The following is a 25,575-nucleotide window of genomic DNA, read 5'->3' as shown; positions in this document are numbered from 1 at the left end:
AAAGGTGGTGGATAACCCTTCTCATAAATGATGCTGTGCCAAGCTCTAGGGGTAGGTGTTGTGTCCCTTTGGTTTTTGGTTTTCAAGGCCTCACAGTTTGCTCCATGGAAGCTGGGCTGTTCCTCTGGTTCTCCTTCTTGCCTGGCTCTGTGACTCCTAAAGAGTAATCAGTATAAGCCCAAAATCTCATTCCCACACAATAATAGATAACAACTCAGGAGCTGGACTTGTTTCCTTGTGGGTCCCTTCCAACCCAGGGTATTCCATGAAGTGGCCTATCCAAGGAGCGAGGGAATTCTCCAAGGTGTGATGAAGTTAATATTACCAAAGGACTTTTATGTAGTGAAAATAGTGACTGGTATCTCTGTTCAGCAAATCCTCAGTTATTATGCCTAGTCACACTTGTTTTATTGTATTCTTCTGTCAAGGAGTATTAAGCAGATTTGCAAGTGTTCACAGCACTAGAGGATTGGAAAGAATGTAGGCCATGAAAACTTCAAGGAATGATGATTAATAAAGGAGAATTTTGTGTTAGTGAAGTCTGGAAGTCTTTTAACAGTTCCCTGATTGTTGGGAGTTTATTTTTGTAACCTTTCTTAAATGTAAATTGAGCTATTTTGGATTTTTCTTTGCAGATGTTTTCATAAGCTGCCTTTTGAGTGCTGCATTTAATTTAGTGTAGGTTCTGAAGTTCAGACTTGGGTGTAGCACTGGACAGTCAGAAGGAAAAGCACTTGATTAGTCATGTCACTTGAAAAACTGCTTTTTATATCTCTGCAAAGTGGCCAGTCTTTCTTCTACACTTGATTAATGCAAGTTTGAAAAATTGCTTAACTTTTGTTATGATTAAATGTTGTGTTTGACAAATGAGATATGAAGCAATGATAGATCATTTCACAGTGAGGGATTTTTTTCATGGGAAAATGGTGCTTATTATGCTTCATTTGAGTATTTTACGCTCCAGATATACAAATTGCTCATGGAAATCAGAAGATCCTGAGAACTTAGAAGGCAGATACTTGATTGGAGTAATCACAGCCTTTGCAGAATTGTCTCCAGGCTTAGGACTAATACCAGTTCTTGTGTATATTTATATGAGGACAATGTTGATTTCGAGTTCTCTAATGAAATGATGAGGCATCTGCTTGCTTGGTGGGTAAAAAAATAACTTCTAGTGTTGCAGGCAGTGCTGAAGTCAGAATTTTGTGGTTTCTGAGGGGCTGCTTTGCTCAGGAGGTGCCCTGGGCTGTGTACAGGACCTGCCATGGTCTTTCCAGGTGGTTTTCAAAGACTCTTGACTTGTACTTTCTCTCCAAAGAACAACTGAGCTTAACAGCCAACAGACTGCTTCAGATTGTTTGGGTAATAAGAGGGATTATGTTTTAAATCAAATTTGGGACATATTTAAAACTCATTTAGCTACTAAAATAGAATTGGTGCATGCTGCTGTCTCTGGAGGATTGCACATCTGTGATTCCCAGCTCTGACTCTAAAAAAATGCCCTTCTGCTTCCTCCCAGGGAGCTGGAGCGTCTGAGCAACCTCGTTGGGAAGCCCTCAGAGAACCACCCCCTGCACAACAGTGGGCTCCTGAGCCTTGACCCTGTGCAGGACAAAACCCCCCTCTACAGCCAGCTCCTGCAGGCCTACAAATGGTCAAACAAGGTAACAAAGCACATCTGTGGGATTTAGTTGTGTATTCCCATTGCATTGGCCATACAGCTGCCAAGAGGGCTGAATTTTTTTGGAATTGTGGAGCATTATGCATACCTAAATGTACTTTCAAGGATAAAATGTTGTTTTAATTAAGAAGAGGCTTTTCTGTGATACCAAGGCGTGCCCTTGATCTCAAAGGGGGTATTAACTCCCAAGCATTTCCACATTTAGCATCTTATGCAGATAGAAATTAAAAGTATGTTGTGTCCTTGCATCTGGCAGCAAACCCTGCAGTGGGATATTAGAACAGAGAATCAACAGCTTATGTCACCTCCAAACTATTTCTAGGAAAGAGTCCTCTAGGGAAGTTGTCATCATCAGAAATCTTGAAGCTTTTTTTTTTGTGCCCATGGTCTCAAAAGCAGCATTTTATTCAGCAGCTTTGGCATCCCTCCTGTTTTCATGTCATATATATGGCATTGAATTTTAAGTAATGTAAAAGAAAAAGGCAGATAATATTAATGTAGTCTTCTATATTTAAAAATTTAATTATTTTTGCTGAAAGAAACCTCTTTCTCAACAGCATATTTCAGTTTCATAAACCTGTATGTTGAATATGTGTAGGATTTGGATAGGTATGTTTCCTTTTGTACTCTGAACCAATCTGCTTATGGGTCAGAAATACTCCTTTCCTCACCTAATTTTCTCAAGTAAGTAAACATGGCATTGCAATTATTGCTGGCCTCTGAGTACTGTTATATTTCAGGTTGCCTGTTCCCATCCTGATTTTTTTTGAGCATGCCTATTACTTTTTATAGAAGTATGAAGATGAGTAAGTATTTAAAAGCCTTCCTAAAGTTATGTTTGAAATACTGTAAGCTGTTAAGAAATATAAAAGATGGCTTAATTTCTGTTACAATAATTATTAGTAGTGAGTGTGTCCGGAGTTGTAGCTTTTAATACCCTTATGCAGGAGTAAGCAGGAATAATAAATCTGAAAATATTTAGAGCATTAAAAGAAACAGTTCCACTTTAAATTATTTATTATGATACGTGAGCCAGGAAGACTTTGAGAGTGCACAAATACTTTGTAGGCAAATTCTTGTTATACATTGAGCCAACCATTCTAATATTATTCTGATTTAAGATAGGAGTCTGCAATAATGTTTGTTATTAATACTACAGTAATATTTGTACAGTAATGGGTCAGAATACAAATAATGTTTTTTAAATCAGCAGAATTTGGCATTGAGAGAAATTTGGTATGATTGGAAAATGGGGGGACAGGAAAGATTTTTCAGTGGAGATTTAATAATTGAGAAAATATTTAATGTTTGCTTGTGTCCCTTGCTGTTAGCAGCAGATTATTGGCACTGAAGAAAAAATAATTAATTTGCTACTTTCAGCAAAAGTAAAAGTAGGAAAACTTATAAACTTGTAAGGCAGTTAAGTCTTCAGGGATTTAATTACTTCTTTAGGTCATTATCAGAGTAAACTCAAGCAGTAATGAAATAGCTTTACAGAGCTGTTCTAATGTAGTTTTTTATTAACTTAGAGCGTTATGGAGCTTTGAAGAGCAATTTTTTGTAATCCTGGATTCTGATTTCAGAAAGCTGGAAGTTTTAGTATCCTGTGCACTCATATTCACAACAAAATATTGCAGGAGAAGAACAGTACCTTTTATTCTAGCTGTGAAACAGAAGTCAGAGACAACAGAGAAAAAAGAAAAACACTGGCTAAGTTGCAGGAAATGTGTAGCCTGTGAGGGTGTGAGCTGCTGGCTTTACCACCACAGATCCTTCTGTTCCTGCTTAATTCTTCATTGCTAAATACACTTCTGGAATAAGAGTTATTTCATTACTTCTTCTGGCTGCTTTCGATTCTTATTATGTGTCTCCTGTTTCCAGCTACTTCTCAGGGATGGTTTCAAAGTGATGGTCTGTCAATACACTTTAGGTCTGCCTGCATTTAATTTTTAATTTGTGACCCCTTTGTGGCTTGCCTGCTTGTATTTTTGATGAGCTGAGATAAGGGCATTTTCCTCTGCCTTTGATTGTTCATGCATTACTGATGGCATGAACAGCCCCATGGCTGCCAGGGGAGGAGACTTCTGGGGCTGTGGTGCCATTCCAAAAGAACATTCACAAAATACGAGGAAAATGAGTGCACAGACTGTGCTGCATGTCTCAATGCATTCTGCTTATTTTTAAGACATGAGGAGACTGTTAAAAGTCACTTTGAGGACAATAATAAGTAAGGTTGGTAATAACTGGGCTACCTATGAGAAGCAAATAAGTATTCAGTATATCAAAGCACCGTCCTGTGGTTCATGAAGTACTGGATGTTAGAATAGCTGGTTCTTTCTATTTGCAGCTTTGTTTTGATGTTGGGTCCAGCAAATGGCCTGGTTTTGTTCTGGTCCTGAATGCATGGACAAGTTTTTGGTTTAACTAGCAGTGCTGGGGATGTGAAATGGAGTGAAGATCACAGTCACAGACATAAATGCTGTGTTTAAGATGTGAGTGTTGACCCGGGAGATGAGACTAAGCTGACACTGGTTTGGTTTGTTTACCATGATTGATACTTGTAGCTGTGCTTGGTTATCTGTTTGGAAAGGACTCACTTTCAGGTGCAAATTTACTGACCCCTTTGGCTGAGTGCAGTAGAGATGAGTTGCATTTAATTGTCATTTCACAGCTACTTGCCCTGAACCTTTTTTTTACTGCTCCTGTGAGTCACAGCACTGGTTCCTCCATTTCTAATTGTGAGTTTACCTGCTTCAGGAGTAAGAAGAAGTCCAGTGGGAAGAATGAAAACTTCCCGTACAGAAGTGTGTTATCTTGGCACCGTTTGTTATTTATGAGCACCTGCTCTCCTGATATTTACTTACTGTAGTTTATCCAATAGTTTTGCAGATGGTAAAGTTGTCTGTGTAATGGAAGCAGCTGTTTGGGAACACAACAGCTTGTCAAATGCATTAATTGCATACACACACAGCTGTAAAGGAACTTTCCTTTTTCAGGTGTTTAACAACTCTCACCAAGCCATAACTGAAAAACCCAGGAAGTTTATTTTATTGCAAGTAACAGCTAAGTGGTTTTTCTTCTTTGCTATAACCTATTTTATGTATCAGTAGAAATCATGGAAGTGAATTACTTTGCTGCCTGTGGAGTGCATGGAGTCATGGAGTAGCCATGGAACAGTATTTAGGTCTAGTTGATAAATTTCTTTTCTCCTCCTCTTCAATTTTATTTAAGAAAAGAAGTTATCTTTATTACAATTGAAGTGCTGTTTCCCAGAAGGATCCATATGTACCCTCTAATGTAATACTGAAGATATAATATTAGATAAGGTAAAAATGAGCTATCGTTCTGCAAGGTTAATGCAGAGAGATCATTATGGGTAAGATAGGATGTGTGTAGATAGCAGTAGTTGTTTTTCTCATGGACTGTCTCTGTTGAGTCATTGCACTTGAATTCTGGATTTAGTAGTTATGTGCATCTTGGCAATTTTTTTTTTTTATTTTGTAATACACTGCTGTGTCTGAGCAGGTGCAATCTGAAATGACAGCAGCAGCCAGGAGGGCTCCCTGTCAAGGTGTGTGTGGCCTGATGCTGCCTGGAGCAGTGAGACTGGGTCTGCAGGGGCTCTGCCTTACCCCTCATTACCAGCTGCCTGCTTCCTGCACTGTCTTGGGATTCAGGAGGAATCACCACAGAGCAGAAGGCATCAGCTAAGCTTAGATTATTTTTGGAAAGTCACTTTTTAGGCTGAAATACTGATTAAGTTTAGTTGTGGTTTTTTGGGTTTTTTTTAAGAGATGTGACCTCAGATTTTGGCAGATAGGTGGTTCTGGCAAGAACTCTTCTCTTGCTCTTCAGGACACTTTTGTGCCTGGGCTCTTGTGCCGCCCTTCCTTGTTCCCAGTGCTGCTTGCTTCCTGCAGGAGATGAGACCAGCAACTCATGAATATCAGCTTCCTTACTTAGCAACTGCCTGTTTCTCAATATTTGTTCTCAATACTGGGCAACAAAGAGGTTTTGCAGGGGGAGAAGATACTTGTTGGTGCTGTGATTAATTCAACATCATACTTCCCCACACATGAAATGTTCAGTGAGGCTTTTGGTGGTGTGGTCACTTCAGGTACAGTAGTGCTGGCGGTCAGAGCAGGTTTTTGGAACCCAGGAGTGTCAGCTCATTCTTTGAGTGGTATAAACTTTGGGTTTATCCATCTGTAGCTTCACTGAGGTTATTTATGGCCTGCCATGTGCACTTGCTCATCCTTTGTCCTTGGTGAAGTGTTCCATGCCCTCGCCCTGTGGGTGCCCGAGGCAGTGCCTGGTAAGGGGTTTCCACTGGAACAGAAAATAGTGTATTTTATGTCCACTGAACAAGGAAAATACTTTTTTGGGCAAGTTTCCCCTTTCTTGATGGGATGCTGTTAAGTAGTTCATGCCCCACACTTGATCTTTAACCACTGTAGAGGTTTTTTGCTTGTTTGTTGTTTTTTTAGGTGAAGGGTGTGTGCAGAATGGATCAACTCCCAAACCAGGATTACTTTCAGCCAGTGAAGGAAGGCTCTGTTTTCTGAAGAGCAGCAAACTCAGTCTCCCCTGCATTGCTGAGTGACAGCAGTATCAGCTGAGTTCACTTGCTCAAGTAAAAATAGTCTTCTGCAAGTCATCTTTCTTTCTCCCCCTTCCTTTGCAGTGAAGAGTTTGTGTTCAGACCTTCAAATTATTTTATTAGCAGCAGAAAAGTGGGGAAATTGAGTGCAATTGTAGTCTTGAACAGGTGATGTTACTTCAAATTTTTTCCTTGATTTTTAACTTCACTGAAGTGCAGTGTTGTATTCCCTGCTGTTTTCAGAGTTGCATTTATCCATGTGCTTTACTCCAGTTCCAACTCTTGTTGAACCCACGTGTGGGGGTGTGTGAGGGGTGGTGGTATTGTTTTATCTTCATGAGATGCTGCTTACAAAACGTGATAACCGCGTGTTTGGGAGGGTACTGCTTCAAGCAGGAAGCAAAAAATCAGCTTTTCTGACTTTGTAACGTTTTGGGGAAGTAGGATTTATATCAAATTATTTAATTTACTTATCTGTGAAAAGATAATTCTGGCAATTTGGATAAATTTTACAATATCTGTACATTATAAGTTTTCTTAGTGAACAAAGCTGGACAGGAATTGTCATAAATTTATTGAAAGTAATATGCTGGGAATTGCAAAATGAAAAAAAATTACTGTTGATCTGCATGTGGAAATAGGCTAAAACCATTTGGATTTAAATTTGTTGCTTTGTAGCTTCCTCTTGTTTTTACATAAATTTAAAATCGAACTGTTAAGATTACCATTAATGAGTTAAAATGATTTTCTGTCACATGGCTGAAGAGAAAAGGTATAGATAGGTTTTGTTTATTAAATTATTTTGATATGTTCCCTGATAAATTATTTGTATAAATTGTGTTTATTGTAGGGCTGCAAAAAAAGGCAATTGATAGAGCATGTAGAGAAAGACCAGACTTGTTACAGCTGCACTTGGTAGCTTAGTATTGATTAGACACAAATACTGAGTTTAATGACAATAAATGACATTAAATGTTAACCATGATAGTAGAGAAGCACTGCAGAACAGGAAAAAAAAAATCACTTCATCTTGATTGTAAAAGGATGTGTTCATTCCAAGGAACATTAATCTTGAATTTTGGGTGTGCTCAAACATTGTGACTTCATTGTAGTTTTACAGTAGCATGGACAATGTAACTGGATTCTTGTGTTGGTACTTCTTGGGAAATTCAGGCAGGTGGCCAAAATGTCCTTTCAGGACTTTTTTTCCTACAAAAATGCAGCATTATAATACTGTGGCATCCTGTTATGTGTTAATCCACAGTTTCTGGGGGAATCTGATTGGGAAGAGCAGAATCAGAGTTTCCTGGGGGGAGCTGCATTGGGAACTCCAGCTTGTGGGCTCCTTTCCTGTGCAGATCAGCCACAGGAACTGATATTCCAGTCACTGGAGAAATGAGTGGCACAGACTGGTGGGTTTTGTACACTGGACACAAAATAGGAGCTGGGCCACTTGGATTCTATTCCTGCTTTTCTCACTAATTGTTGTAACCTTGAACAGGACACACTAATTTTTACTGTGCCTCATTTTTGGTGCAGATAAAAGAGGATAATATCACTTAACCTACTTCTTGGGAGAGTTTCTAGTCTAAATGTGTCTCAAGTGCATTGGGTTCTTTGGACAGAAATGTTTTGTAGGTGCCAAGTATTACACAGCCAGTGACTAATGTTGTTTGCCTGGCAGCCTAGAAAAATGTCCTTTATGGGCTTTTAATTCTGTGTGGTTTTGGGCAAATACCTGGTGAAATGCCCTTGCTGTTCAGAATTACATTAATGCATTTAATGCATTAATGTTCAGATTTTTCAGGGTTTTTTTTGGTTTTTTTTTTAGTGTGACTGAGAAACAGGTGGTTACCTCAGTGCTTCCAACTGCTGCAGTTATTAATTACTTCTTAGTTGTCTGCCTAGAGAATACTGACTTTTCTTATTGCAGGGTTGATTTTAGTGACCAGGGATGGCAAATTCAGGTAGTGTGGAAATTATCCCTTATATTATAATGATGGGGGGAAGAAGCAGTGGAAAAGCTGTGATGAGGATGAAAGTACTTGTACCAAAATGTAATTTCAGTAGTCCACGTGTGCTTTACTGGAGGAGGACAAAGGTGGGACATGAAATTTTTCTGAGGGTCTTTGAGCTCTGCTTTGATAGTTTAGAAAAAAGAAAGTGAATATAGTGAGAGGAGAAAATGGTAAAAACCATAAGGGAAACAGGGAAGCTTATAATAATAGCAACAGTAAAGGCAGAATCACCAGCTACTGCTTATTAGACAGGGCTTGTTTTCCCTGGAGATCCTGCCTCAAGCAGTGTCTGGGGCATTAGAGATGGATAACATCAGTTATGTCTTCTCTTTGGAAATGTATCTTCCCTCCTCAGCTGTGAGTTCCTGGAACCTTCAGCTCTTGGGCTCTGTGTTTCTTTGCCTTTCATTTTTATGTTGGTTTCTGACAAAAGTTCACGCCAGGGCTATTGTAACTATTTCATTGTTAGGTATAAAAGTGGTTTTGACACCTGATAATGTGACTGAAAGGAATTGAAAATTGCCAGTGTGTTTTTTTCCTTGCACTATGGAAAGTTATCATGGCAGGTGAGAATTTCCTGCATATGCTGACTTGTGCTAGTAGGGAAGTTAGTTGAATTTATTTGACATTTTAGTAGACTGAAGTTATTCTGTTTCTTCAGGAAGAGAAGAGTTATGAGGAGTAACTTGTTGCTTAAAAAATGAGAAATAATCAGCCTTTGGTTCTGACTTATTTTTGCTGCATAGTTTGAATGTTTTACATCTGTGATCCTCCCAGAGTTATCATAATAATAATTCACACCAGGATGCTGTTGTGAAATAAGGTTATGTGTCCAAACAGAATTGCCTTTCTTACTGAATTTTTTTTTTAGAATATTTTGTTTCAAATCTGAAGCAGCCTGAGAGCAATGTTATGGTGTTTTTCTATTGTTATGCCTAGTGTTTGTTATTATTCAATAGTATTTTTCAAGGCTCTGATCAAAATAATGCTGTAAGCAGTACCAGTCTCACTTTTCCTAATTATGGGAAGTGATCTATCAATAACACACTATTATAAATCACAGCCCCCTTGTCAGCTGGTGGGAATTATTTAATGCTTTGCAACACCTTTATTTGCTAATGAGTGGGTTTTTTTCCCCTGTTTCTTTGATAAGTATTAATGTCCTAGCTGTTAGCCTATTTCAGGATGGAAATGATTGATGTGGCTCTGTTTTAACCAAAACACTTCTGCCCACTCCTAGTTCTTCCTTCTCTAAGTCCTCCTTTCCCTCTGCAAGAACTCCTCATACATTTCATGCTGGATGGCTCAAATATGTAATTTATAAGGCAATGATCATTTTGCCTTTCTAAGTTGTGTAATGTGTTCATCAAATCCAATTAAAACTGCCTTGCTTTGTACTGAGTTTGAATGCAGCTAAGCCAGGCACAGACAAAGAAATGGGTATGTGGCGTGGGTATCTCACAGTACAGCCATCAGAGCAGCAGAAAAGGCTTTACTTGCAGAATCTGAGGAATACAACAAAGTATAACTGGAAATCCATGTTGTCTGGGGATTAATTGATGAATATGCAGGACTGCAGAAGGAGAGCAGCTTTGAGAGAAAGCCTCAGTCCCAGCATTCCTTTGAATTTCCAGTTCTCCTCTGCCTCAGCCCTCCATGGCTCAGACTGACTCGCTGCTGGTGAACAAGCCTGACCATCTTGTGGATGGTGCCACCCTGAAAACACAAAGAATGTTTTCAGAGACTCAGTGTCCTTTCTTGCTTTCTTTGAGGCAAATAAAAGATGTTTGTAAAGCATTCACTGACCTTCATATGAAGGGCATTCAAGGAATATGAACACTAATATAAAATAACTGATGCAGGTGATAAAAATCCCACAGGTATTCTTCATATGGAAAAGATTTTTTTGTAGCTTCTAGAGGAAATCAAATAAAATAGAAAATTTAATGATGTCACCCTGTTGCTCTCTACTTTTGTTGTTGTCAGGTCTTTTATTGTGTCTGTTATTTGGGTTTTTTAATGCAGAAGTGTACTCATCTGTGTTCTTCTTTGAGTTCTCTTTTGAAGTTACTGAAGTTGCACCCCCAGACAGTTCACAGTGGATTTATTTGTTTGAATTGCATATAAACAATGCTCAGTTCTTCCCCATTGTATCTTAATCTCATGCTGTTGATAATTGGGTAACAAAACATGCAGATGGTTTAACAGCTAATAAAATTGAGACTAGTCTGTGTAAGGAACTGTGTAAGCATGTAATCAAAACTGCATTTCTGACCACTGGTTGCTGCTTTGTGAAAATGTTCATTTGGCAAAAAGGTGCCAGCAGTTTTTTGTTCAGCAGGAGCCAATACTGAGCTGCTGATGTTGGAGGTGTGTAAAGCAGAGGGTCTGTGGTGACCCTCTAAATCCCTTGGGGTCAATGCAAACTGGTTTTTGTTTTCCTGGGAGGGAAGAGTAATCCTGGCCTGGACAAAGGGTGGTGGTTTGTGGCTGTGTGACAGCTGAAGAATGTAAATAAGAAGTGACAGACATCAGGACCATTACTGGATAAGAGCTGTAGGCTGTGTAATTGTGCCTGCTGTCAGGATTCTTGAGTACTTCCAGAACCATCTCTTGGCTCTCCTGGAATCTCAGTGGTGCCATGGTTGGGATGGTTTGGAGGTTGATAGGAAAATAGAGAATAGACCAGAATATGATCATTACACTCAGAGCTGCTTCACTCCCAACTCCATTTGCTGCTGGTGTATTTTCTTGGTATGAGCTAGCATTTAAATCTACAAGAGCTGTCAAATCCTGAAGTTCTGGAAATAAAGACACTTATCAGTACATGTTATCATGTCCTTTGCTGATACAAGATTAGCCCAAGCATTTATAGCAGTTCATTTAATCTAATTTTAAAGTGCCTGAATGTAATGATTCTTGCAGAAGAAACAAAAAACATGAATAAATCTTTTAACCACTGACATTTGTTCAGTTACAGTATATGTGGAAAAATATGTCCTCTGAATTAATAAAAGAAGATTTAATGAAAGCTGATTGATTCTACCAGGTGCTAGTCTTTCACATTTTTGATCTTTTCAAAGAAAGATCAAAAGTTTCTGTATCCTGAGCAGCAGTTACCTTGTTGTGCTCTTTTGTGAAGTTCTTGGCTTAGTGTGAGGCATTCAGTCATGCTTTGGAGCTGCAGTGTGTGTGCTGAAAACTTAAACCCTCGAGTTAAAATGCCTAAATCTGGGCTGGATGAGCAATCTGAGAGGAGAAATGGCACATGGCTGCTGTTGCTTGATTGCCTGGTCTTCTGGAGAGTTAAAAATGCATTTCTTGGGGTGTATTTTTTTTATATGCTCATGAATTTGCTTGTTCTCAGATATCTCTTCTTCAAAAGCCCGTCTGCTGACGAGCTGACAGTAATAACTAATGTCCTTATTAGATGGAATTAGCATGAATCATCATTATGAGAAGTAATGACCATGTTGAAATGCTGAGAGTATTTTCAAGATTACCTCAGAATTGATTGGCAAGCAGAGTATAATGGCTACATCTTACAGCACATAATAAAATCACAGAGGTCTTTGATGTTCAGAGTTGTGCTATGCAACAAATAGTTCTATTCAAAACCAGCATAGTCTTGATTAATTTGGTTGTTGTGTCTGGATTCTCTAAGCTCCTGTAACTGGTAGTGGCAGAGTACTAAAGGTGCTCTGTGTACTGCATGGGCCATTAGACACAAAGGAATTGTATCTTGATGTGACATTTTACAGTATATTTTAAAATAGATGTATTTACTTCTCATTACATGAAACTGCAATTCCTAGGGAAATCAATATTGAAAATACCCACTAAAAGCCTCCCAGGATCTGCAAGTATGCACAAAAAGGAGCTGGATGCATGTGCTATTACCCACAAGTAGTGGGTTAAAGTGAATTATTTTAATCTTTTCATGTCAACATCAATTCAGTATATTTTCCTTATTGCACCAGCCTGTTACTGCTACAGAAGATGCAGAGAATGTGGACTGGAGCAGCAAGAGTCCTCAGGTGTCTTTAAACTGTTTTAAGCTGCCCATGGTTTGAAAATATTCAAGAATCTGTGATATGAGCTGTTTGACATTTTTCCTATTCCAAATGCTCAAAGGAATAAATCTACATAAAGAGTGTTAAAGTGAGAGAGTCTTTGCGACAACGTCTGGATCCCAGAATGTTACTTTATTTCTCTTTTGGCTGACCATCACGATAAAACAGCTGAATCAAATACATTCTTTTATGTATAAAATATATTTTTTGGGTTTTGACAGCTTGTTTCCAGTTTTAGTCTAATTCAGTTTGAAACAGCTGTTCCTGATCTCTGCAAAACAGTTTTTTGATGGAAATCATGACATTCTCAACTACTGCAGCGTTACTGGGCTCTGTCTCATTTCAGATGGTGGCTTTTCTTTACAGAAAAAGAATCCCTCATTCACAGAAAATGTCTTTTTTGTATCAAATAAGCTGCAATTAAAAAGATAATGGCTTCCTCCTCCCTCCGAGGTTATCCCTCAGTGAGGGTGGATATATGTTTCTCTTTTGAGAAAAAACATCCCTGTGTGTTTTACCATTAGTTCGATTTTTATTCTAATGTTCCCTGCCCTACCCATCTGCTTTCAGTTGGGTTCTATTTAGAGTCTTCTCTGCAGTTGTCTCTGCACTCAGACTTAACAAGTTCTCTGCTTTGCCGTCTGCTTCAGTTTTACTCTGGAGTCAAATCTTGTATTTTCAGAATTTGCAGTGTAGCATTTTCAGTTTGCTCAGTGCCATCTTTTTTTTTTTCCTTTTTTTTTTTCCTTTTTTTTTTTTTTTTGGCTTCACTATTTGATGCTTCTTCCAAAGCTGTTTGTAGAAATATCATAGATCACAGAGCTGATCAGGTCTGCAAGCTCTCTTGTGCCTGATAAAGCACCAGCTAACCGTTCATTTCCAAATTTCTGGTTCTTTTGGACACCCTGCATGTAATATGGAGTGAAGTTAATGACTTTCAGTTTAACAGAACTTGCTGTGTAGTTGACTCTGTGAACACGAGTGTGTGATGTGGACTTCCCAGAACACTTCTGATGGGGAGGATGAAGATTTTGGGAGCAGCAGCATTGCCAAGTTTGTCATGGGACTGGAGTGATCCATCCTCCTCTTTCCTCTGGCCTTAGCTTGCTGCATGAGTTTTCATGAGTGTCTTTGTTGTGCATGTCTTTTTCCATCTGTAAAATAACTAACTATAAAATAAGGGTTGTGCTACAGAGTGAGTGCTCAGTGAAATCTGTGGGGGATGCTGCACATGAACATGTTATTGCACCAAGCCTACTATGGACAAACACTATCCTGAAGTCTCTTTTGGGTTGGTTTTTTTTTTTTTTAAGGACAATTTATCAGCTGAAATAAAACTCTCATCCAACACAACAGGATAGCTTTAAAGCTTTACTTCCTAAAGAGCTGTTAAATATGTTTTCCGTTCCAAATTCAATGTTTTGCCTGGCAAACACTTTGGAGTGTTTGTAGTTTTCCTTGTATTTATTTTTTTCCCACAGTCTAAAAAAGCAGACTTGGGGCTGCATTAGGATTAAGTGAGATTAAAAACATCTTCTTTCCATCCCTCTTGTGTACCTCATATGGATACATCCTAATTGTATTGATATTGCATTCATCCTTCAAGAATCTAAGACCTTTAGTGTCTGCTGATGCTGCAGTTTTGATGGTGTGTTTTTCTTGCAAGTAAAATCAATTCAGACAAATCTTGGTAACTTTTACAACAAAATAAAATGACTATGCCAGGGAGGCACAGGAAGTTTTTTAAGCATGGGCATGCTCTTAGATCACACAGGGGGTTGTTCCAGCAGAATCGATTGGTTGATCTACTAGATTTAAAGGTCAACTGTAATCACATTTCAGGAAGATTGAAGAAGATATAAAATTGCTACTGTGCTTTTCTGGGTCGCATACCTGCTTGTGGTGCTCTTTGCTTTTCCCCTGTACATCTTCATTTACTCAGCCAGGGCATCAATACAGAAAGGGCACAAGTCAATGCTCTCACTTTCTGCTGTCGATGAGGGAGCTACTTAGTTGTTATTTCCTCCAAGCCAATACTTTCCCTCTGGAAGAGCTGAAGCAGAGAGGAGTTCACTGTACCTGATGGATTTGGAAGGAACAAATTTCTCTTCCAGGGAAAAGCTGTGAGGAAAGCTGCAGTCTGGCTGTCTTGTTAGATAATCCATGCCATTGCTTGAGCTGATGCATCCCAGGGATGATTCTGTCCCTTCAGAGAGCAGCACAGGTGCAGAGAGTCAGCATAACCTCCTTTCATGTGAGGGACCTTCAAAAGAGCTTCTTATTGCTCCTGTTTTATGCTGCACTTGGTGTTGTACAGATGTCCATAGAGATCAGGCAGCTGTGGAATATTCTGTTTTGTAAATATGGTGTTTCAAAGTGGTATTTCCATGTAATAGGTAACAATATCTGCAGACACAGGTGAAAAAATTTCCTGCTAATTTTTTGCAAGAGCCCAAGTTGAAACAACTGTGTTGCCATAGAAGGTTGCATGAATTAAAAGCAGCCAGGACATGGAATATTCACCTGCTGAAATAAAATTAATTTTCCCTGTAAAGTAAGAGTCTTGAAATGAAAAAGGGGTTGATATGGGGAAAGAGATTTAAAGAGATTTTTTTTTTCTTTAGGTTGATAAACCAAAACACGTTACTGTTAAATTTTGTTCCCTCATGTACCATGTTCTTGCTATATCAATTTGATAGGACTTTATTAATGAAGTTTTGCTCTTTTCCTGTACTGATAAACTTCTGGGGATCTTCCATGGAATAAAAGAGCAGAAGTTTAAAATGGAATAGACTTTATTGGCATGGGAGCTGTTCCTGAATCAGAGAGTACAGCATTGCAGATACTTTTACCTAATCTTCAAACTAATTTCAAAGTAACTTTATGATTTTTTTTTTTTTTTTTTTTTTTTTTTTTTTTGTGGCTAGTTAATGCATATTTGCTGATGGTTAGGCTATGGAAAGGGTTTTGTTGTGTTAGGAGAACAGGGAAAAATTATTCTCTTCAGGAGTCACATTCCTTTAAAAATCTGTTGTAGGTCATGTTAACTGTTTTACAAAGGTTATTTGTAGTAGAACTCTGTGAGCCTAAATGAACTCAGAGAGTACTGTCCTTAGTGCATTTTCATATGTGCTAACTTGCAAAATGTAGTAATTCCCAGATGGATGGAAATCAGGGTCTGTGGCTTTTCTCTAAGCATCCATGACCTGCTTTTAAAGCAGACATGGACATACAGCAGTGGCTGAAGGCTCTGCTTGAGTGGGCTGAGGAGACATTTATTGTGCATTTATTTAAGGTGCCCTTTTTCAGAGATTCTTGCTCTGCTGGCTGCCTAAATTCAGTCTGTGTTTTGCTTTGTCAGCCACTGTGAAGTCTGGAAAACTAATGTCTCATGTTCACTACTCTTATGGTAAAGATGGAAAAGGTTTTTTTCCTGAATAAATAATGGACCAGGGAAAGTTTCAGAGACTTGGATGATCAGACTGGAGCAGCAGCACGTCCTTTGTGGTTTTCTCAGTGGCTGATAAAGTCAAACATGCCTTGACTGAGTGATTTGCTTTTTCTTTTCTTGCAAGTTGCTTAAATCTATTTATTTTTTTAACCTTTGTTGGTGTTTGTTTGTGTTCATTAAAAGGATACTTAGGGAAACAATGACTCTTGTAAAGGGTAGAAGTAGTTTAAGAAGGGTACTGCAGATGCAGTTATTAATTTCATGTCTGCAGTTGGATGTCATCCTGACCAGTAGGTTAGAAAGATTTTTGCAAGAACTTTAGAGAGGTTGAAAACAAAAATTGGTGACATGTTCATGAGGTTTTCAGGCTGCAGGGAATTGTCAGGTTCTAAAAGAATGTTTCTGTGTGAAAGGAAGTTTGCAAAGTCAGAAAAACCTGTCAGTAGGATTGTTAGTGTCATGTAAACTTTATGTCTTTTTCTCTTCTTGTTTTTCCTTCAAATCACAGAGCTTTATATCCCTTCTTTCCTCAGTTTGGTAATTGTAGCAGCAGATGCTTCTTGGCATTGAAACAGTTTAATATATGATCCATCAGTTGCCAGAATAAAATACCCATTAGAAAAGGAGAAGAATAATCCCTTTATTATCAAGAGTACTTGAACAAAGGTCTTTAATCAATCTTAATATTTGCTTTCTTGAGAAGAGCAATGCCAGTGGCCACAGTCCTGGCAGGAGGATGCTGGAACTCTACACTGCAGGTTCTGTTCTAATTCTTTTACAATGTCTCAGGCTTAAGTCTGGAAAAAGAGAAATATATCTGAAAGCATCTTCCTTAAAAAGAACTTGCTTTGATTTTCTATTTGATTATTACTTTAAAGAACAATAATATTTGGTTACTCCCTGAGAGTGATGATAAACTTGTGCTTTTGATTTTTACAAGCCTGCCCCAAGTTCAGGCAGTTGTGTGCTCATGCTGAATTCTAAACCATTTGTAAAACTGTGTGCAGAGGCCTTTTACCAACATCAGCAACTGTGTCAGTGAGTTTTGATTTTAAAAAAATAATAGACAGTATTCTACAGTAAAACACTCGTTTTAGTGGATTTTTTTTTAAATTAAGACAATCCTGTAGGTGAAACAGGAATATGTCAGCATAATCTGCAGCTGAATAGCATCACCTGTCATGGTGTGCAAGGCAAGATGATATTTTCTCTGCTAAATCCAGCTACTGAGCTTGCCCTTTAAACAACCTGATTTATCACAGGAAACTTGCAGAGGAAGAAGGATCTTATGTTTGGCTTTAAATTGAGGCTTTCACCTGTGCTCTGGTTCCGTAGTGAGTATATATTTATTTTAAGAGGTTCTTACGGTCAAAGAGTTTATAATGTTTTGGCCTTTCTGAAAAGTTTTGTGCTAGATTTTTAGCTTATTTTAAGTCCTTGCATAACTGGTATATTGCTTAGTCACGATGGCCTTGAAATGCAATACTTAAAAAAAATTAGTCTGAGGTCCTTACGCATTTGTCAAGAACTCCTTCGCCCTCTCTTCCTGTGTTGATGTGTTCGTTGATGTGTTCCCTGCCATTGCCTCTGGGTTTGTCCTTAAGGCTCAAACAGGGCCATTTCCATTTGGAACCAGCTTCTTGTCTCCTCCAGCATGGAGTTGGAAACTTCCTTTGGCAAATTTTGGTTTTGTTCCGTGTAAATAAATCTGCCAGAAAGAAAAGCAAACCCTAAAACCCCCTCAGCTTGGTAATGCTGCCCGGCGCAGTCTGTGCCATCTCCATGGTTTTGAGCCTTCATTATGCAGCTTGCACTCCACACACTTTTATTTAAAGCAGAGCTAAAAGTAGAACTAAATAGCTGACGTTCAGAGACGTTGGGTGTGATGCAGAATTCCTGGGAGGGGGCCGGGACAGGAAGAGGAGCGCTGCTCCTGCCGGGAGGATGGAGCTCATTTATTTGCACAGTCTGTGCAGGACTCTTGGAGAAACTCTGAAGGAGCCCACGCTTTATCATGGAATATAGGCCAACTGTAATAAGAACTTCTGTTTTCTTTTACTCTCATTTACTTTTCTTTTGTTTTATCCTGTGAAATGATGGAATTTGCTTTGCTGTGGCTGTTACAGCCAGGCGAAGTATTGCTGCTGAGCTGTTGCAGCATCCCTGTGCTGACTGCTTTTCATGGAGCCATCTCCATATTGCAGAGCCATCTGTTTTCCTTACTGTCCAGGCATTGGGCTCAGTAGTATAAATTACTGACTGCTCCTCAGCTTTCAATTGTTCCTGTTTGTTCAGCGTGCCGCCAGCAAGGCTTCAGCTCTCCAGCACCATTTTTAAGTTTTTCTTGCTCTTTTATGTTTTTGTGAACGCCTCAGGCAAAAACTATAGTTGAGTGAATTGTCAGTTGTTCATGTTGCTGAATTACTGGCTTGATAAAATAAAGTTTGTGAGGTAGGTTGGTAGGTAGTGTCCTCATTAAAAAAGATTTTGTAGCTGGAGAAGCGATGGAAACAAGTTCAAAAATCATAATTTGTGAGAAGCAGTGTCTGGCTCCCCCACCGCCCCAGTTTCCTTAAATGCACACCAGTTTGGCATATTGCTGGTGCTATGAGCTCATACAGAAAGATCCTTTTTGGTTGTGTAAGTACATGCACTGCTGAAGAGTTGAGAATACTTTTAGAAAACTTAATGCTGAATTTATCAGCTTGTGTCTACTTCAAAATTATATTTGCAATGGAAAATTCCAACTGTAATGTAAGTTGCATCGGGTTTTTTTTAATACAATTTCCTTGTCTGTTTTCAAGACCAAAAGATTCTGGTTTGGGTTTTGTTTACCTTTTTCTTACATGTATGGTGCATTTTTACATCCCCACTTGCAGTGGTTCTCCAGTGTTCTGCACCCACAATACTGCAGTGATAAGCACCATGCTGTGCTCAGCTCCATAGGGAGGTTGCTTCTGGCCAGCTCAGAACTGTTGGAGGAGTTACTTCAGGTTTTGAGATGAGGAAAAGAAGAATAAGAGAGAATATAAGGTATTCTGTGGCTGTTCAGGACTGGCTAGCTTTGGACAGTGGCCCTATATATGGCATGTATTGAGGTTTTTATGGAAAGCAGTCAATAGGATGAGTTTGAGACCAGTGCAAGGTGATGCTGAAATTTTGGTACCACACAAACTATGTAAAGGGAGGTCAGTGCTGTTTCCCAGAGCCAGCTGGAGTTTTTGGAATTGCCCAGTTCAGGGATGGATGTGATAACAGCTGTGAACTGGGTGATGCAGGTGCAGGAAGGAGAGCCCCCTCAGAACCTCACTGGTTCTTTCAAGAGATTAAGGAATATTGTGATGATTTTTTTTTTTTTTATTTTCCTGCCTCTCATTTTTTCTTGGTACTGGGGAACATTCAAAAATAATGCCATTAGTGTTCATTTCTTTTGTAGGGGCTTGTAGGCAGCAAGGCCTTCAGCAGAGATGGGTGAAGTAATTAAAACTATCACTGATAGTTGTTTATTTTAAGACTGAGAGAGAAAACTCAGCCTTAGTTGAATGAAGCATTGTAGGAGCATTTTCTGTTCAAATCCAATGTTATTCCCTTGCTTGTTGTGCTCTGGTCATTAGTGCTTTTAATTTACCTTCCAGTGAATGTGCCAGATGAGCCACTGAGAGCAGCCACATTCCTGTTTATTTTTCTGATGATTGCCATCTGAAGCAATAGATTGATGTCTGCAATTTTTACTTCATTAGTAATGAAGTCCACAGAGTAGTGAGAGGAATGTGTGTTTACTTGGTGCCTTGAATTGAGGTACTGATAAACTGCTGGGCTTTGATCTGGTAGGATTTTCATAGTGATTATCAAGATACAGAAATAAGGTATGTCCAGGTTTAAATGAGGATCTGAAATGTCTGTGGGCTAGATGGCCAACATTGAAGTAGTAATTGGATGGTTGAAGAGTGCCTGCAAGACAGCCAGTGCATGGAAAATCAAATATATGTCAGTCTCCTTTGAAATCCATGAAAAATAATAATTTCTATTTTCCTCTAGCTTTAACTGTGTCCCACAGCAACATAAAAATGGCTCAATCTCCATGTCTTAAAACCCTGTGATAACACCAGTGCAAATTCCTGGCTAAGTAATGAATCCCTAATGTTTGTAATTTCCAGAAAGTATTTTCCCAATTCTGTAGTGGCAGTCAGTGTTAGGAATCCTGTAGGGCTCGTGTGGGTGGGGACATTTTTTGCTCAGTACAGTGACAGCTGCAAGTCTGGTCTTCAGAAACCTGGGTTTGGCCCTGAGTATGATTCTCCTTCCCCTCTGTTCCTATTTTGAGCCCAGCAAAAAGAAGCATATGTTTTCTTGCATCAGCTACCTCGGTGTTACCTTGTGAGGCATGACAAGGTCATGTGTTTGCATGGCAAAAGAGGAAATCTCAAATTGTCTTTGAGCTGTCTTAGAACTGCTTTTTTCTTGTGATATATTAAAGATTTCCATGATGTACATGGTTAAATTTTGATTCATGTAGGTATGCATGTGTTGATGCTACAGTGCTGCTCCTGAAATTGGTACTGTTATATTATTAATATTGCAGATCATGCCAAGGAGGTGTCTTGCATTTAATACAGAACATAAGAAGGTTTGCCTACCCCATATAAAAATCTCAAATTGGAACTGAAGATGCTATAAAAATTTAAAAGGAACAAGGTCAGCCTGAAAATTGCATATTTTAAAAAGCAGAAAATCATCTATTTTTAACAGCAAATTTCCTTACCTGTTAGTACCTTTACTAATAGCATTTTCAGTTATTAACACTTGAAAATTCATTTTAATTGTAAAACTACCTAGTTACCATTTGTCTAGTGCTCATTAATATGGGGTTTTCTAGTTGAGAGATGTGTGAACTGAGCCAGAAGCATTTGGGTTCCTGTGCTTCTTCTGTATGATCAAACAAGTTAATTTATTCCACACATGAAAGAAGAGATAATGGATGGATCACCTGCTTTTTACATCTACTGGGGGGAAGGTGAGTAAGAGGGTTCTTTATTATAGCAAGCAAGCAAACAAAAAAATCAGTAATTGAAAATAAAAGTTGAACAAATTTGGACTGCTACTGAGGTGGATGGTTTAAAATTAAGCATGGTATGTGGTAATTAAGCATGGCAAGAATTGGAAAGGAATAGTCTGGGACCTGCCTGAAAGTTCAGTAACTTACAATTTTTTTAACTTGATTGCAGAGAATATCTGGCAGGATGTGCTTTATTTCCAATTAGTGGCTGGTCCAGACAGAATGTTACAATGGACAGCTCCAGACTAGTCCTTTATTTCTGCTGATAGAAGTGGGGACAGAGATTCCAACCTTCCCATGACCTGGCTGAAAGCCTCCCCTGGCAGCTTCAAAGACTTGCTCAGCACCTGACTGCAGTCATTATCTATGGAAACTCTACTACAAATATAGTAAATATGTAGTAAAAACATTTAGTGTTGTTAAAAATCTGAGATTCCTCAGATCCACACCCAGCATGAGTGGAATAAGAATTGTGAAGGTAAATTTAACAGTATTTGTAAAGAAGCAGGATAAAGCAGGAAAATATGGTAGAAGGCATCTGAGAGGAGAAGTGTGGGCATTGTGTGAGATGCTGCAAATAACATTCTGTGCATGAAAACGGTGCTGAGTAACTGCCTCTTCATCCATGAGATCCTGCAGGCTGTGGTAATTTGAGGTCTGGAAAGAAGCACATAATGAAAGTCTGAATCCTTAGCACAGGCAGACTGATTTAGATTGCACAGGCATTATGAAGCATTTCCTCGTTACGGAATTCTTCGTTTGTAACCTTAATTTTAATGTAACTTTTTTAGCATACCTAAAAATACTACTTTTCTCCTCAAATACACAATGTTTCTTGGGTCAGCACAAAACCTCCCACCTCTCTGTAAAATGGTGTGTTATAAATACCTAAATAAATACAATAAACAGCTTTTGGAGAGGATATCTTCCTTTTGGTTCCAACAAGAGAGGAGTAAATAAAGTAATTGATGTGCCCTGTTAGCTGTGAGCAAGTTTCATGTCCAAGTTTCGTGTGGTGTCTTTCCTTTGGCATGCAGAGAGAAGCAGAGGATTTTAGCACCTCGCCCACAGCATCCACCTCCTGACAGCAAAACTTGTCAATAGAGAAGCATTCAGCACTTCATTATTTCTACAACCTGAGCGCATTTGCAAATTAATTGATGTGTGGGAGGAAAGGCATCTGCTATTGTAGAAGCCCTTAACTGTTGCAGCAAAACTAGAAATAAACTGGTTAGCTGTAGTGAGCTGATATGCTGTTGCAGGTGTTGGAGCCTCTAAAGTGGATCTTGTCCTTTTTTCTTTTTGTTTTTGGTCTTAAAAAAAACCCAAACAACCCAAACCTAAACTTCTCACTGAATTGTGACCATGGAAACACCAGCACAGTAAAGGTAATACCTTGTATACTTCTATATGGTTGCTAGTAAGTAATTTCATATTTCTTGCTGGCTCAGCACCAAAAGAGAGTTTTAATTAGGCCTGTAATGAATGACTGGGAGCGTTTTAAAGACTATTAATCTTGTGGTGTAATTGAGTTAATTATAATATCATTATAAGCTCCCATGAAAATAGGATGAAGTGTATTCCATTTGTTTTACTCTTTAAGTTATTTCTGAGGTCCCCCAGCTTCATCTCAAATGCTCCCACTGCAAGTCTCCAGCAGAGAAAACTGTAAAAGCATTTCATGTGTCATTGCACCAAACCTTCTGTTGAGCATCATCCCAGTCCTGGGCTCTCTGAGCTGCCCCTTTCTGTAGCTGCAAGTATCTCCTTGCAGTGCAGAGTGTCTTTAATTTGCATTTCCCAGAGTAGTATTTCCTTGTTTTTCTGATTTCCTATCAGTAAGTCGCCCGAGTGTGGCAGATGAGAGTAAGAATATGTGATCTATTTTCAGAAATAAAGATTACAGCAGCTTTCGAACTGTTACTCTTTGTGCTGTGGCAAAAAAATGTGTAGCAAAAAAGGTGTTTTTTTGCAAAGCATATGGCTCTTCACTCGTTCAGACTACTGTAAGTTTGGGATTTGGTTGTAAAACATCTCTGTGCTTTTTGCACTCTCTAGTGAGGGTGTGACATCTCCAACAGATGGACACATAAACTTTCCATAATCCACTTCTTTCCTTTCAGAAGAAGAGATGAGATTCTCATCTGTAAAAGTTGTTGAGGAAAACCTAATCTGTTGAAATCTGTTGTGCATAGATGTGGGGATGTGAAGATGTGATGGATACACAGCTCAGCCCTGGAGCTCCTGCTGTTTCTGGGGCTGGCTGGCTGCAGTGAGGTCAGCCCTGCTGTTGTACTTCAGCCTCCTTAGAGCATTTGCCAGGGAGGTTCAGGTTGGACATGAGGAAGGATTTATCCTCAGAAAGGCTGCTCAGACACTGGGAGGTTCTGGCCAGGAAGGTGAAGTCACCATCCCTGGACATGGCACTCAGTGCTAGTTGTTGCTGGATTTGGCTGATAACACCATCCTGTTTGCTTTTTGCAACCCTGCATTATCAGGATTGTCTTGGTTTAATGGTTTTAAAGTCTACAATGAAGAGTTTCCAACCTTTATGCTGGGATGGTAGGACTTTTTTCTTTCAGTAACTTTGCTGGTCGCACTTTTATGTTTCCCATCCTCTTGACTATAACAGATTTTGTAAATAGTTTAGAAATGCCAACTTGTGATGTATGGGCCTCTTTAACATTTCTTTGATTTATGTGCACTATGCTGGAAAAAAGCAGAGGAAGCATATTATTCTGGTAAAGAATGTTGCCAGTCTTCCATTTTTTCAGTCTTAGTTAAAAGCTACACTTTTATCAATCAAACCTGATAGATTCTTTTTGCATTCCCAAAAACATTCATAACTTAATTCTTTGATGTCTGAAGAGGTAATTTGCCTAAGACTTTTATAAATGTCTACTTATTTTTTGGATGTCTTACTTGAAACACCTTTTAATCTGATTTTTCAGAATTTCCAGACACCTGTGGTGATTCCAGGGTTTGTCTCTGTAAAAGTGTCTGGTGTCACATGGGAAGGATGAGAGTTACTGTTACTCTAATTAGTGATAACAGTGACCTTAAATTTAGGATTTGCTCTTATTTGTGGATGAATATTTTCTGTGGGTTACTTCATAGTGTCTAGAAAAGATGGATAAATTAATCTGGACATGAATATCCTGCAGCTGTTGTAGGAATAGGGGAATAGGCCTCATGCATTCTGTTCCAGAATTCTCCAGCTTCAAGCTTTAATTGCTTGTCACTGGCAGGCTGGAAATCAGCATCCCCTGCAGCCTTGCTTCAGGATGCCTGCTGGATGTAAAGAAAGATATTAGCAAAAGTAACCATTTAAGGAAGAATTAGCTCCTAATTTGGCAACTTCAGCTCAGTTTAAACAATATTCCTTCAGCCCCTTCTGCTGTGCTGGTACAGTTGGGTGGTCACCTGGAGCAGAAGAGAGTGGTGATGTCTGGTGTAGCTTGGCAGAGCCTTGGGATGGACTGTGGAGTTCTGATCCTCCAATTTCCCCTTCAGGAGAGCCACAGGAGACTGAGGAAAGCCAGGTTCCCCTGTGCTGGCAGGAAGACCCTCATCTGAACTGTTGTCAGACATTAGTATGGGTATCTGCCTAAAGTCTAAAGATATTGTGCATTTTAATTATTGTGCAAGTCACCAAAGCTAAGGAAAGGCATTTAACAGAAGTTAAAATAATTAAATTTAATGAGTTAGGGAAAGGATAAATCAGCAGCACAAGTACTGGGTGTTGTTATTACTGTTCCACTGCTTACCCACTAATGGATTTCCCTCATCTCTGCTTTGACTGCCTGGCTCCCCTTTCTCTGATTGTGCACTGTACTGGTTGGATTTACATAAGCTGCACCATGTAGACATTTCATTGAAGAGTATTAATTTCTTGATTTGTCTGTAAAGCACTTTGTTTGCTGTAGTAAAGGCCCCCCTCAGATCTGCAAATCATGGCATGGTGCTGGACAGTTTGGGGAGTATTTCTGTCCCTGATTGCAGCCCTTTATTCTGCCATTTGAGCTTTATCTTCCCATTTCTTGTCTAAGCACCTGAGCACCCCCTGTCACAGAGGCAGGAGGTCATCCTTCATACTGACATAGCTGCCACCTGAGCCTCTGACACCCAAGATTTAGTCTGGGGCTTTAGAAAACACTAATTTTAGCAGGAGAGCAGTGTCTCCAGAGTTCTGGTGGCTGTTTAAGGGAGCACAGAGCTCTGGGGGAAGGTACTAATTGTGTCCTTATCTTGGAGTTTAATGATGACTTTCCCCTGCTACAGATTGTTTGTCCTATACAAAGATAATGCTTCTGTCAAAAAGGAATTAGGATTTTCTGTCAGCTATTGATCATGTGCACTTCTTGGGTCTTTAGACTTTAATGAAGTCCATTAAAGGAACACACAATTGTGAATACACCTCACAGAGTGACACTAGGACCATTTACCTATTCTGCACAATCTCTCTACCCACCACCTGCCTTCAGCTCAGGGTTACATGAAAATAACCTGCTGCTGCTGTTTGTTACTGCACCTGGGTTTATTTTGTCATTTAGATGCAGAACACAATGTAATAATTCTACTCTTTTTTGCTTTTTTTGTAATTCTGTTGTATGTTTATGTTGTAGCTGCATATACAGGGAAATAAACACCAGTTCATTTAGTTATCTTTCAGTAAACATGTATGTTCAGACCCTTC

The 25,575-nt window shown here is 39.1% G+C and overlaps 2 protein-coding genes across 2 annotated transcripts in view; both read left to right on the top strand.

Annotated features, from left to right (window-relative positions):
• The window catches only part of MED27 (mediator complex subunit 27), an 80,996-nt gene that overhangs the window by 1,160 nt on the left and 54,261 nt on the right, over window positions 1–25,575 (top strand). Inside the window, exon 2 of the mRNA XM_084219483.1 lies at window positions 1,520–1,664. Within this exon, the coding sequence (XP_084075609.1) occupies window positions 1,520–1,664 (145 nt within the window). The remainder of the gene's footprint in view (window positions 1–1,519; window positions 1,665–25,575) is intronic.
• Window positions 1–25,575, top strand: part of TTF1 (transcription termination factor 1) — a 178,122-nt gene that overhangs the window by 122,374 nt on the left and 30,173 nt on the right. The gene's annotated exons all lie outside the window — the stretch shown is intronic.

This window comes from Fringilla coelebs, assembly GCF_963513975.1.
Source record: "Fringilla coelebs genome assembly, chromosome: 21".
NCBI classification, from domain to species: Eukaryota; Metazoa; Chordata; class Aves; order Passeriformes; family Fringillidae; genus Fringilla; species Fringilla coelebs.
Note: the sequence above shows the minus strand (reverse complement) of the source record. Positions and strands in the feature narration are given on the sequence as shown.